We start from the raw sequence: 14,091 nt of genomic DNA, 5'->3' as shown, positions 1-14,091 counted from the left end.
ACTTCTCCATTTTATTTCTGGAGTGCTTTTTACAGTTACTTTGTTGATGCAAAAAGGTTTCTGTAGAGCTTCTTTGTAATCAGGTCACAGATGGTCGTTTTTTGAGTTCGAATGTAGTATGCCGAGCCCTTAATGCTAGTAATGCTACTAGCATCTAGCATGACACAAAGGTCCACCAGGATTCAACACATGCATTTGAGATTACATCAATGAAGTGCTCTGAACGGCTTGAGAACTGAATTGCTCATAAGAAAAAGTATACCTAGTCCTTACTAAAGGTAAGCCGTTTATCCATAAAAAAAAAGAGCTCTCGGTCTCCCTGTCAGTACATCACATCATGAACCAGAAGTGATTTAAAGTTGAATTGATTTATTTAAAAAATGCTGCAACATTTTAGTTTTAAAATGATCAATTGCCAAAAGGTTTTCCACGCAATAACCAAAAATCTACAAATCTGTTTACAAACCATTTTTTTAGGGAAAACCGTTAAAAGATTAGCTTAGCTGTCATACAAAATGATAAAAAAGAAACGTTACAAAAACTACAAGACTGCTTTGCCTACATGCATGCATCAGGCCTATTAATAAACACCAGTTTTGATAACCTTAAAGCAACCTACACAATTCCAGGTTCTTTCGTATAAAATGAGAAGTATTTATGTACAAAATGTAAGGTGAAAAACTACAATGACACAAAGCTGTCACAAGCGGAGGAACCAGTTAAGCACATGGGACTTTCCAGTTCAACTGCCCTTAAATCTGAGGTCGACTTAAAACCGACCAGCCACTCGTGTGCATAGTTACAGCTCGAATGAAGGCAGAAATATAACAGTTTGGCACACATCCATAACATACACAGCTGTTTTTGCATTTTCTGTAAGGTAACATTTGATTGGTCATGTGCGACAGACTTACACTACATAACAAACCAAACACAACTGGAATAAAAAGTCACTGTCCCCACCTTTTGAAAAAGTCACACTGTAGGGACAGTTTGTTTGCTGGTATACACAACCACTTTTCAACAGAAAGGTAAGTGAATGATATAAAGGCCTCTTGATTTATAAGAATGAAGACAAGTACTGCAAACAAGATACACACAAAGTCTTAAAATTACATTCCCAACAGATACAAAGCTCTATGCCGAGTAGAGTTACAAACATACATGCCATTGTGACCTGGACCCCCAGTTGTACACAGTAATAAAACAGTAAAGCACTTGAGTGTTCTACATTAGCTACAACCTTTATCGCTACATTTACAGTGTTTGTATCACCTTCGAGTGACAATTAAGGGGTTTGAAAGGTGTTTCTATTGTTTGTAGTGTTATAGGCAGCCATGGTATGGCACCTAGAATTTCTTATAAATCGCTGGTATTGTGCAGTAACCCCTCAGCACCAATGGGAACTGATATATGACATCATATACGACAAACATAATTCACAGCAGAAATGCATATGTGTTAGTCAGTCCAGAGACAGTTTAAAGGCAGTTCAGAGTTTAAAAAAAAATACAAAGTCATTTAAAAGATGTAAAAGTGATATTTAAAAGTAAAAGTGGTTCTCTCCCTCAGTCCTGCTATCTTTTTTTGTGCTGCCCTTCGTATGGATCGGCCTCAGTCCCCCATTAGTGTTAGTCCTCTTGCTTTCGTTTTCTTCTCAAACAGAGGTTTCAGACTGAAGCCGCATGACAAACTTGTGGCTCTTGGGATCAATGAACTCCTCTCCCAGGTTGAGGAAGGGGAGGGGTGTCACAGTGACAACCAGAGCAAAATCGAGACGACGAAGGGAGAACACCTGCCCCTGACGCAATGCGGATGTCACGGGCTCCTCGCTAACCAAAGTCCACTGGCGCCCTCTACCATTTTCTCGCTGATACTGCATTGTAGGGCCAGGGCTGAGGTAACGCTCAAGAAAAGCCTGATAAAAAGATGAAGAGAATCAAGTTCAAATTCAAATCAAGAAGAAAAATGCAATTGGCTAAATGAATGTTTAAATCACTAAAGTGTATGCTTTATAAAATCAATGTTCAGAATGGAATCCTACTGCAAAGTGTAAGTAATGTACTAATTGTTTTGTTTTACAAAGTATGCAATGAACATTTAAAACCGTAAGCAATCTGCATCTAGTTATTTTGCTAATCCAATTCTGGATGTAAAAATGCCTTGATAGTTTCAATCTTGAACAGTATACATGAGTAGCATGGTTGTTTTCTATTCCAAACACATCCAAAGGGCGTTCAGATGCCCCATTTATTCACCTTCGGTGTCATGTTGTGGGTAATGCAGAACTGCAGATGAGCAATGATGCTCTCCATGCTGTGGTAGGGCTGCTGTCGTGTGGTTCGCAGGTATTTTTGCATGGCTCGTGCCATGGGGGCAAAGATGGCTTGGGCTGCCTCCCGAGGGTCCATCACCTCACGGGGATGCTTGGGCGATGATGCGGCCTCATCTTCCTGAAGCCTTTTGATATGAGTGAACGCCTCCTCTACTGCCACCACAAGTCTGAAAGGACAAACGCCTAATGTTAGCAAATGTTCTTTGCAATGGCAAGCTCAAATAGTTCTTGTATAATAAGTAATGGACTCTGACCTGGCTTTGCGCTTTCGGATCCTGCGCTCCATTTCCGCCTCCTCGTAATAGTATTCATTATGAGAGTTGTCTCTTCTGCGGGCGGCAGCTGCGATCATAGCACGAGACTGACCAGTCGAGTTATTGGTACTATTCTCTGTAGAAGAAAAATAAACATTAATATTCATTAAATAGGGATTTGCAGATTTTGGGGACAAAAACTAAAAAGCAAGCATGAAAAATGAATGCAAGAAAGGAGTTTTGCACCTTCTCCAAGGGAGTACACCTTAAATCCAGACATCTTTTTAGAGAGGATGGACTTGGGTAGATTAAGTAAAGCGGGGTTGTAAACAGTAAAATCAGTGTAGTAGTGATCCAGAACCCACACTGCTGCTCGCTGGATGCTGAGAATAAAAAACAAAACACAAATTCAGAGTAAACATGTTATAATGTTGTGACATTATTTACAGCTTTACCCCGCTATAGTGTTTATAGAAAAACAAGGAATGCTGACAGGTATGCCTTTATCAATGAAATTATTAGATGAAAAATGAGAGAGAAATAATTACATCTCTTCTAAATAAATGTATTTCATTCAACAGAGAAATAAAAAGCAACGCTCCACTAACTGAGCAACAGAGCTGTTTAGTATGGCAAAATGTGTCATTTTCACAAACATACTCACCTAAGATGGCCCACATTGTAGAAGCGGCTGGCTCCGTCAGTTGTACGCACCACTTTGAGGCAGAAAGCCGGCCTAAGGTGCCTCACTTCCAAGAGCACCAGAGCCAAATACTGGATAAACAACAGCGCATCCACCAACGAGACTGCGTAACCCACTATGCCCCTGTAATCCCGTTCTCTCGGCTCCAGTACCCTCACACCATAGAACAGCCAATAGGAGGCCACGAAGAGGAACACCAAAGCCATTAGGAGGCAGCGGAAAACAAAAAACCGTGGTAGCGTGGCGCGGGAAGGCCGGAAAAACAGAGCCCAGGAAGAGATGAGTAGGACAAGGAGTTTGAAGGCGAGAGAGACGTAAAGTCCTTCGCAGGGGGTCCCACAGGGCTCCAGAGAGTCACGCCACAGCAGCTGAGGCAGCAGGAGGAAGGCGAGAGGCGTCAGGAGGGCAAATAAACCCAAAATGCCACTCAGGATGGGACCAGCAAAACGGCGACATTCCAATGGTGAAGAGTCCTCAAGTTCTTTGGATGCCCGAGTGAGGTCCTCATTGGAGACACTGTGCTCAGATGTACCAGTAACAACGGTGGTAGTCTCACCCCAGTTGTCATCCTGAGGAGAAACGAAAGGATAGCGAGTATAAGTGCAACAGCAAGAGGGGAAATTATTAAATATTTTTGAACATCATTTTGTTTAGTCAAATAATTGATGGTGCAAAATGGGTGTTTTGGTGGAAACGCAGTTGGCAGTGTCTGACATCAAAGGTAATGATTGCATCCATGTATCTAAATGCATTTCTCTCGGTCAGAGACATTCTCTATCATCCCAAACCTATTTTTGGTTGAGGATATAGATTATCGGTGACAATGCTGCAAATTTGTTCAGTTTCTCACACAGATATCTAGCAGTACCAACCCTGTCATCTCCACGGGTAGACTCTGCATCTAGCAGTGGTTCTCCGGGTGCATGGATAGTAACTGATTTGTCTCCTCTGCTACTGCCGTCTCTGCTCTTAGAGCGATGCCGGTCTCTCCTGTCCCTAAACAACAACAGCCAATGAGAGGTCAGGTTACATAATGCAGTAGGCAATATATACAAATTATACATAACAAAGGCATCATATTCAATAAAACACAAATTTAGCATTAAAGGAACCGTTCACTTTAGAATTAAATTGGAATTGTCATTTTCTTCAGTATTTTGGCCTGCACAAGTTTTTCAAGTGCACGCAAATATGGATTTTGGTCTAATTTGAGATTTTCATAAAAAAATATACATTGCCCTCGTCTCGCGATCCCAATGCTCCAAGTCGTAATTAAACATCTAAAAATGATCTTTATTTTTCTGTTTTCTGAGAGGTGCACCTTCCTAAGTCTTTCCTAATACAAAGGATGCGTGTCTGATGTTTTGGTTTCGGTTTTAAAACATGCAGGATTGAGAAAATAAACTGCGGGACTGATGTTAAAAGAGTTATTAAGAGAGATAAAGTGCAGGACCTGATTGATGCGAGTTATAAGAGCTCAAAAAGAAGAAAAAGAGTTATTAAGAGCTTTCATAAAAAAGAAAGTTCAAAAAGCAGATACAAGTAATACAAAAGTAATCCACGCGGCTCCTGACGACATATTAATGTATTATGAAGCGAATAGATCGGTCTCTAAAATAATTATTAAATATCATCTGTAAACTACAGCTTCTGCGACTGAAACTTCGGACCAATATCAATCGCACCCAAGTGCCGAACTCACTTAGAAGGGCAGAGCTCTAGAAGTAGAAATTCGAAAGATTGGCAACTGTCTCTCATAACATAGCCGTTTCGATCACACGTGCGAACTGAATAATAAATAACAATTCGATTTTCTCTTCATCCGAGATGACACTTTGCGTTCGTCCCTTTCAGAAATGCTTTTCACGGGCGCAAACATGACATTTAAAATGCCTGATTGTGGTTGGCCCAAGGACCAAAAAAAGACAATGCCGTTATATTGATTCTGGTTGGCCCAAGGACCAAAAAAAAGACGACGCTGTTAGCTGTTATCTTGATTCTGGTTGGCCAAACTAATCCAGGTGCTGGACCAAAGACGTTTCAGACGCTCGAGGGTAGTGTTGGCTCGATACCAAAATTTTGGCTTCGGTACGGTACCAGAATCTAATACCGAATAACTTTGGAACAGGAGTGTTTCAAGTACCGAAACAAGCAAAATTCTGGTATTGAACCTAGGGCTGTCACGATTATGAAATTTGGCTGACGATTAATTGTCTAATAAATCATTGCGATTATGACGATTAATTGTCTGTTTAAGAGCTTTGACTTTTAATTCCCATACATTTTTTATTCAGCTTTGAAACGACCATATTGTTCTGAATATAAGACTATGTTCTTTTCCTTGGAAATACATCATAAAAAATTGGGTCATCATATATTTAAGGTTTAGGCTTTTACTAGGGATGTTCCGATACCCTTTTTTCCTTCCCGATACCGATTCCGATACCTGGGCTCAGGGTATCAGCCGATACCGAGTACTGATCCGATACCAGGGTGTGTATCTGTATACAGCTGTATATACTAGCCCTGTGAGAATTGATATAATTATTTTATGGTGTGCTTTAGACTTATCCCTTAATAAAACATGAACAAATACATACAGTAAATTAGAGAGTATTTTTATTATCTGACAGACATTTGACAGTAATATTATTTATTTTTCTTAAGTCGCAGTTTTACTGGCTGGTTGGTCCACTCTGAAATACTGCCAAACAGCGCTAGCACAGGGGATGGGCATTTTTCAATAATTTCATATTAGAATATTTGAGCTCATAAAAATGAATATTCGTTTATTTAAATTAAGTGAAAAAATACGTAATTTGTTTCGTTTTTATTTAGTCACAATTTCACATCAAGCTTATAACTATCATTAAATATTCATAATGAACTAATATTAGATCCTGCATATAGGGTTTTTAATGTTGAAAAGATTAGCAACGTTGGAAAAAAAAAACATAAAAACTGCATTTAAACCTGCGCAAAGCGAAATCATACAAAAACCAAACGTAAAAAACAAAACACATATTGAAAGTCTGTGATATATGGTTATCTTCTTTATTTTGTTTAACATGTTCTTGATAAGAAAAAGAAGCATAATACAGTAGGTCTATTTTACTCTGTTGAAAGTCTGTTCAACAAGCCGACGGTTTACAAACCGACAGCGGAAAATGTGAATAATGCGTTGCGTGGCTCTTCTCTAACTCCCGGTAACAAAACCCATATCTGACAAGAATATCTGGCTTTATTGTTTATAATGTTGATAATAAATAAAGTAAACAGGCTTCTTAATACCTCCATACCGACTGTTAATTGATCCTAAAAAAAAAGACGGAGCCATTTTACTGCTTGTTGTTTATTACGTGACCGGCATTTGAGGAAGAATGAATAATTCTGCTGATCACCATCGCAAATATTGTTTTCTTTGTCGTTTCATGGTCGGTGTCTGTCTTATTGATGTAAATGCAATGCAAAGCTAAACAAGTAAATTCAACTAAGCCTACCTAAAGAATTTCAACGCGTTTTAAAACAAACACCCGTGCAAATTTATTTACAGGCTATAACTTGAAGGCGACGACCCTGAAGTTCTTTGGAAGAAAATGCAGGCTTTAGGTATGGAGAAAGGTACCAGTCTTATGCTAAGGCCAAATTTATTAACATTAGTTGCAGTGAAATGTACATTTTAATGTTTAAAGTTATTGAAATCAGCATTAGTTAGCCCAACATATTTCTAACGAACAAACAACCGCTCCGAACAAGTCATGGTAATAAATAAATGAATCATCGAATCATTTAATATTACGTTGGTATTTTTATACCAACTTATATATAAGTAATGTAATGTTAACGAATTCTGTGGCTCACCAGTTTTTAAAACATGTTTGGTGATGTGAGCTGAGCATAACACGCGATCCGTCAGGCCGCCCTGTGTGAACTTAAAATATTTAAACTAGCTTGCGATCTGACTGTAGAAAGATTTGGACACATGCAAACTATTTTTTATATTTTCTGTACATTATAAAGTAATTATAGATGAAGTGAAGAAGCGTTAAATAAGACAAGACAATTCTAAACCTGTGGTGATGCAGTTTTTTTATGAAAAATAAAAATATTCAAATAGCATTTTTAATTTTCTAATAATTATTGCGGATCGAATATTCGTGCATGTCCCTAGCACATTTTCATTTCTTCTTCATAGCACAACTTTCTGTGTTTGCAATATGAGCAGTGAAGAAGCATTGCCATTTGCAGCATTAAGCAAAGCTAGCGGGCATACCTACGTCCTGTTTAAGAAATTGGTATCGGCGGAATTTTCCCGATACTAGTATCGGAACAACCCTAGCTTTTACCTGTCAATAATACAACCTCCAAATACTTGTAAATTAAGTAAATTGATCAGGAGTGAATTGAAGCCACCATTAAAATGCTATCAGTCATAGAAAAGCTTCTAGTCTGTTTTTTTCAATAAAAGTTACAATTAAAGTTTACTTCTATGTTAATGAGATTTTGGTAGACTGGTTTTCACACTGAAATAATATTAAATTGTACTGCAGGTTATTTTTATGGTATATGCTTTAGTTTTTTTTAAAGTGATTGTGTTGTGGTGGTACATTTTACAAGTATTACCATGCTTTAGTTACAATATATACACTAAAATATGCAATATGCAGATGCACTACAGCTCCCCCTAGTGTCTTCTATAGAGATGTGCGATAATTGCGATGATCTGAAACCATCGCGATGAGGTCAAACAATCGCGATGAGACGATTATTTAATAATCGTGACAGCCCTAATTGAACCGATTGAAATCTAACTTGTACCGGTAAATTTCCAGAACCGGTTTACCGTGCAACCCAACTTGAGAGTAGACGCTAAGACCCCCACAGAAAAAAACCTCTTCGGATTTACACGATTCAAATAAATGACCCATTTTTTATTCAAAACGGCAAATTTCGCCGTAAAGCGACTAGTTTGCAGTTATGATCAGTGAAACGGCACACACCAGTAACATTTACATAAAGATAGGTAAATAACGAAAACTTAAATAATATAAGTTAAACATTAAATAAAAAAGCTCTCGTGGCAGTGACAACTTCAGTCAGTCGCGTATTTACCCTTACAGTCCTTAACAATTCCATTTGAAACAAACTGTTTAAACCTACCTTGGCTTTCCTTCAGACTGCCATAAAAAAATTCTACTTTTTCCTACTTGTTGATGGGAAACTAACATGTTGACATTGTCCAGATTAAGATGTGTACAGCTGTACTAAATGTGCGTTCAGAAGATGTGCTCAGAGCGCAAATTAATAGATGTCTCTCCGCAACCACGGCAACCTGACACCAAGCAAGCGAGTCATAGCCGGTTTTGATTTTATGTAACCTTTCATTTCACAACAAGATCCATTGCAGAACCCGCAAAATAACCTGGGTTTTGCCGTGCAGGCCCGTGCTCGAACGCACCAATGGAAACGTATGCCAATAATTTCTGTGTTCATGTAAAATCTTTTAAATAAAACCATCCACAACTGAAAGGTTACAAATATCAATCCTTATCGCAACTGTCATTTTTATTACACTTATATTTCTCACAGTGATGTGCACTACCGCCGGTGGCAGTTTTTTCTTCTGTAGAAACGAATCCAAGGTTGTTGAGGAAAAAAATTCTGGATCTTCCTCCATATAATGGATTTAATGGGGGGCAACCTGATTTAAGGTCCAACAACCTTGGATTAGTTTCTACAGAAGAAATAAAGACATGGACGTCTTGGAAGACATGAAGGTGAGTAAATAATCATAACAATTTAATTCTAAGGTGAACTGTTCCTTTAAATGCTCAAAAGCTGAATAATGATGACATTAAACACTTTGATGTGCTCTGATAGTAATGCAAGTATAATTCTGCAGAACTACAGCTGCCTCTGAAAGTGATGTAGGACAGCCTTATTTTGTAGTAAAACCTTTATGAAATATGGCACCAGCACACAGAATTACAAGCTGGAGCAGAGACACCTTAAAAGGTTTAGCCAATCACTTTTTTTCGGTAAAACCCTAACTGCAGTCAGCCATGAAGTGTTAAGTGTCTGATAACACGATTAAGTAGAATTCAACTGATGACCATAAAGCACACTCAGAATGAAATTCTCTTCAGAATGACACATATCTTTTTCGGCCACTAATACAAGTCTTCATCTCATGAGATGATAAAAATGTCTTTATTTTACATAACTCCACACACCAGAGAAACTGTAACCCATGTTAATGCAATCAAACAAATGTACTGATAAATTATCAAAGAACATATTGGGTTTAAGACCACATGTGTATGTGTACCTGTGCTTGCGAGAACTGCGGGAATGGGAAGACTTGTAAGAATAGCCAGAGTATTGCGACTCGTTGTCCATATCTGGGGCTGTTGGGCGGGGTTTGTGGACCCCAGCTCCACCCCTGGAGCGTTCTGTGGTTGCACCCAGCTGAGCTTTGCGCTCTGAGATGGATTTAGATGACAGGGTCAACGGCAGCTTCAGCAGTTCAACCTTACTCCTGAGAGAATCTATCTTGGAGGCTGAATGACCGGAGAGTATTGATCTGCAGGAAAAACAAAAGCCAACAATGCAACAAATGCTTGATTATTACAGGAAACTGAAATATGTGTAGAGGGTGAATGGCATGATTTCCCCCGCAAACCAGTTAAGCGCAAACTCCACCCCGCAACGTCTCTGCTTCGATTTCATTGGTCAGCTACATTACAGCGCTGATTGGCCACTTGTGCGGTCCAGGTTTCATTTGCCTTGCATAAACAATATGTGCCGAAATAACACCTGGGAGATAACCAGTTCTGTAAAAGTACAAATAAATCATCCTGCTGCTACTTAACGCTGACAGAAAGTTTGTCCCTAGTTTGTCAACGTTTTAACTGAGATGGTCCAACTTTTGAACACACAACAGTTATTAAAATAAGGCTGCACTACATGCTACACTAAGTGAAACTCAGCAAAAAAACAAGTTTTTATAATAATAACAAACCCTTACCTACCCCTAACCTTACCCTACATTTTATAATTAAACACTTGTTAGCCACTTTTCAAATATTTTTTTATTATTTTTTTTGAAAATAAACGCCTTTATGATCCGATATGTGATGGAGAAAGTATTTGGCCCAAGGGAGTTTCGAACCCAAATCTCAGGCACCCAAAAACGTTACACGTATAACCCACTGCGCCACAATCGGATACGAATAAACGGCATTCGTGATTTAGTGTTGTATCCACCAAACGGCCTTCATTGCATAAGAACATATATAAAAATTTGAGAAATACAACATTGGACATAACTGACATCAGTACACAGAATTAATAATGGAAACAATACATTCAAAAAACGGTTATCAAAACAGGAAACACAACAAAAAACACAAATAAATATGGAGCAGATTACTTATCTATTTAAATTTGAAAATAATATTAGAAGCCCTTGAAGCTTTTCTATGCTTTCATTTATACAACATACTAACTACAGTATTAACAGAGTTGACCAATGAAACTGCTAGATACATGGAGTCATGGCGGCGGGGGTGTGGTTTGTGCTTAACTGGTTTGTGGAAAAAATCACGCGGGTGAATGGAAAATTGGGTTGGTTGTGAATTCCCACTTTGTAAAAAATGTTTTTATGGAACACACACTTGCAATATATGTCTATGGGGTCAATGTATTAACATTTATATAAAAACTAAAACTCTTCACCTTTATGTACTTGAAGTGTGTTCCAAGCATCAGCAGATACTCAACATCTCAGATCGGGACACAGACAACTTGATCGGGACATCTCTAGTTTTATGAACAAGGCTTATTGTGTTAAATATAAAACAAACGTTTTTGCCATACTTTTAACCTTTTAAATCATGTTTTAGTGACAAGCTCACTTTACAAAAAAGCTTTAGTAGCAAAGCTCTGCCAAGCACGCTACACTAGCTTTCATATCCTTCTCAATCTCCATAAAACACTCATTACTCAATAACACACACACACACACACACATTCTCCAGCCACCTCCTGTCATCTCCACGGCAACTGAGCTTGGCTGTTACTATGGGAATGAATACAGGGGTATGTATGAAGGGTCATTGGGGGGGTTCTCCGTTTCCAAGACTAAACCTAACCTTTACACGTCAAACCACCTATGAAAGCTGATGTTAACTTATTGATAATTTACATTATGCCTCTAATTCTAGACTATTTTGTTTTTGCTCATTCCTAAATAACTGCTCAATTTGATCATCCCAATGAAGCGCCACCACTCTATTTTTGCCCATCGCTCTCTCAGACTCCTGTCTTAACAAGAATCATGTGAGACGCAGAGAGACAGACAGTGTTTAAGGACAAACAAACAAACACACACACACGCTGTCTCAGTGTGTGTGTGGGCTGTCGGGAGTTGTTTACAGAGCTGATAAGACCATCAGTGACACCATTTGTCCAGGAAAGATTTGGAACACGTGTCACCCATCAGTCCGATGATGAACGCTAGATGTTCCTTCTGCCACAGTCCTTCAATTCAAACTCGATATAAACTTGTGAGGAATAGTATTTTGGTTTAGATTCTTTATCAAAATCACTTCAAGAATTATAAATGTAAACCAAAGCAAATCTGAATTATTTAATTTCTTACTGTTTCAATCTGTAGAATCAATTCGTCATCATTTAAAGATTGCAAATATCAAGAGATGCTTACAAGTATCTCCAGCTGTGTCCTATTTACGAGGAAACTGCTCATAAACGCGTCAAGTACAGGTGTGATGTACTCCCAACAATAAAGAATAACAAACATACATTTTGGCAATTATGTCACTTTTTACGTTATATCCGATTTCATTGTCTGCTATTTCAAAGCAAGTATCGCCATTCAAATAAACCTAGGAAAAGTTTGGCTATTTTTTTCTCTTTAAAACTACAGATATGCGTCAGCTGTAAAGCTGGGTGTAAAGTCTAGGCGTGGCATCTGTGATTTATGAACTAAGACACCAGTCCCAGGTGTGTATTCTGTCTAGAATATACAGTTACCCTTTATTTAATTCTCATCTGACCTATTTAAACAACAACACAGTTGACTAAACACACATGCTCAGTCTCTCAGACCATAATGACACATTGCACGCAAAGTAAAAATTAAAAGATTATTCCGTTTGAGAAAAAAATACATTATAAAAGTTGAAAGGATTTGTAAAATACGCGTCCATTGCGTATTTCCAACCCACACTCGGGTTACGGTCTCCTAGGAGACGGCACGGGGGACATCTGAGCTAACCCAGCTGGGCCTCGGAGCCTCGGACTGGCAGCGTCAATCACCCCCGGCTGACACGCGCAACACTTCCGCCACCTCACCTACGGCAGTTCCAGGCTTTTGGGCCTCAGTACGACGACACCCAATGTTACAGTAACAGTTACAAAGTAACCCAAATACATCGTATACACAAGATAAAACATGTTTAAGTCAACGTGTCCGTGTTGCACGTTTAAGAATAAATGTACTTACTGACTAAGAAAAAGTTGCTTTAATAGAGCAAGAACTACACCCGCAGTTTGCATTAAAGCAACAAGGAGAGCGAGAGTTCCTACAAGATTGTGCTGCGGTTTACACAACGAAATACAAACCACATTAAAAGGTAGAAATTGTGGATCTATACTAGGACCAATTTTTTTGTAAACCCCAATAAACGTTCAGAAAGTTACAAATAAACAATGCTTTTAGGTGTGGAATGAAGCAATTGCCATATCATTTTCACATTATCTACCTGCACCTCTGGCGTTGTCCAATAATCATCCATTATTAAACAGCTGGTGTATAAATATCACGAACGAATGACTTTATTAAACCGTATTAACCGGATTCTATTTTACTACAAAACTGAAAATGTCGCGCGCGACTCAGGATTTAGTGAGAGCCGCTAGGCTCCACATTAAAACGATGACTCGAACGATTCCTTGAAATGAACAGTGTCGAATCGATTCACTAAAATGAATCTGACTTCCTAAGGTGAATATATCACCGAACAGAAACATAGTCAAACACTAAAAACGAAACGCATGTGAAGCATCCACAAATATGTATGGCAATGAACAAATAAGAGATTAAAAGCCGTCTGGGGGACGACGAGGCGTACCATTTCTTTCAACTGGGTGTTTTGAGGCTGGACACAAAGGAGAGTTCGTGGGAAGCTCTGAAACAAACCAGGTTCATCAAACCTTCATCAGCTGCTCGGTTTACAGTTATAAAAGTCAAGCAAATCCTAGAGGAGAATTTCCCAAAAGACACATTGCATGTCCATAACCCACTCTCCTGAACTTTAAATTTGTAATTCGACTCCAGACCGATTATATCATTTACAAACACATCCGAATTGGATATTGAAGAAAAACGTGAACCAAATTACGTTTTTGATACTTGCTGCATCTCCACGATGCCCTCCACTTCGGCATTCCATTCAGAACAATAATCCATTCGGTGCAATAAAGGTTAAAGAATCCCTCGTTTCATTATAAACTTACAGTATGCAGACGAGCAAAATCCTTCTCCTCTTGTTTTGAGAGCTCCGGATGGATGAATATGTGATGTTTTCTGTCCTGCGGGCTCTAATTCTCGTCTGTTTTTTTTCTTCACAGAAACTCGCATATTTCCGTTTCCATTCAAACCTGAGCTGATACACGCCCCGAATGGCCGCCCGAGTCGACCCGACCTCCCCCACGTTCCTGCTCCGCCTCTCCTGAATCTCACAATAGTAATAGGCCCGCAGGATATATCTCCAATC

At 38.9% G+C, this 14,091-nt stretch overlaps 1 protein-coding gene across 3 annotated transcripts; it reads right to left on the bottom strand.

Moving 5' to 3' along the window:
* Window positions 1–349: 349 nt before the first annotated feature.
* On the bottom strand, window positions 350–14,000 carry vangl2 (VANGL planar cell polarity protein 2). 3 transcript variants are annotated; one of them, XM_057343259.1, is made up of 9 exons: window positions 13,078–13,277; window positions 11,030–11,113; window positions 9,621–9,875; window positions 4,165–4,288; window positions 3,254–3,861; window positions 2,836–2,972; window positions 2,590–2,725; window positions 2,259–2,502; window positions 350–1,918 (listed from the first exon to the last, which is right to left on the bottom strand). In XM_057343259.1, the coding sequence occupies exons 3-9, from the start codon at window positions 9,689–9,691 to the stop codon at window positions 1,658–1,660; spliced, it is 1,581 nt and encodes a 526-aa protein (XP_057199242.1). In that variant the 5' UTR covers window positions 9,692–9,875; window positions 11,030–11,113; window positions 13,078–13,277; the 3' UTR covers window positions 350–1,657. The 3 variants fall into 3 exon arrangements, with proteins under 3 accessions (XP_057199242.1, XP_057199252.1, XP_057199233.1); XM_057343269.1 differs by lacking the exons at window positions 11,030–11,113; window positions 13,078–13,277 and adding an exon at window positions 13,832–14,000; XM_057343250.1 differs by lacking the exon at window positions 11,030–11,113 and having other exon boundaries at window positions 13,078–13,280.
* Window positions 14,001–14,091: the final 91 nt, after the last annotated feature.

The sequence above is a fragment of the Triplophysa rosa genome, linkage group LG1 (assembly GCF_024868665.1).
Source record: "Triplophysa rosa linkage group LG1, Trosa_1v2, whole genome shotgun sequence".
In the NCBI taxonomy this organism is placed as follows: domain Eukaryota; kingdom Metazoa; phylum Chordata; class Actinopteri; order Cypriniformes; family Nemacheilidae; genus Triplophysa; species Triplophysa rosa.
This window is presented reverse-complemented; position numbering and strand designations above follow the sequence as displayed.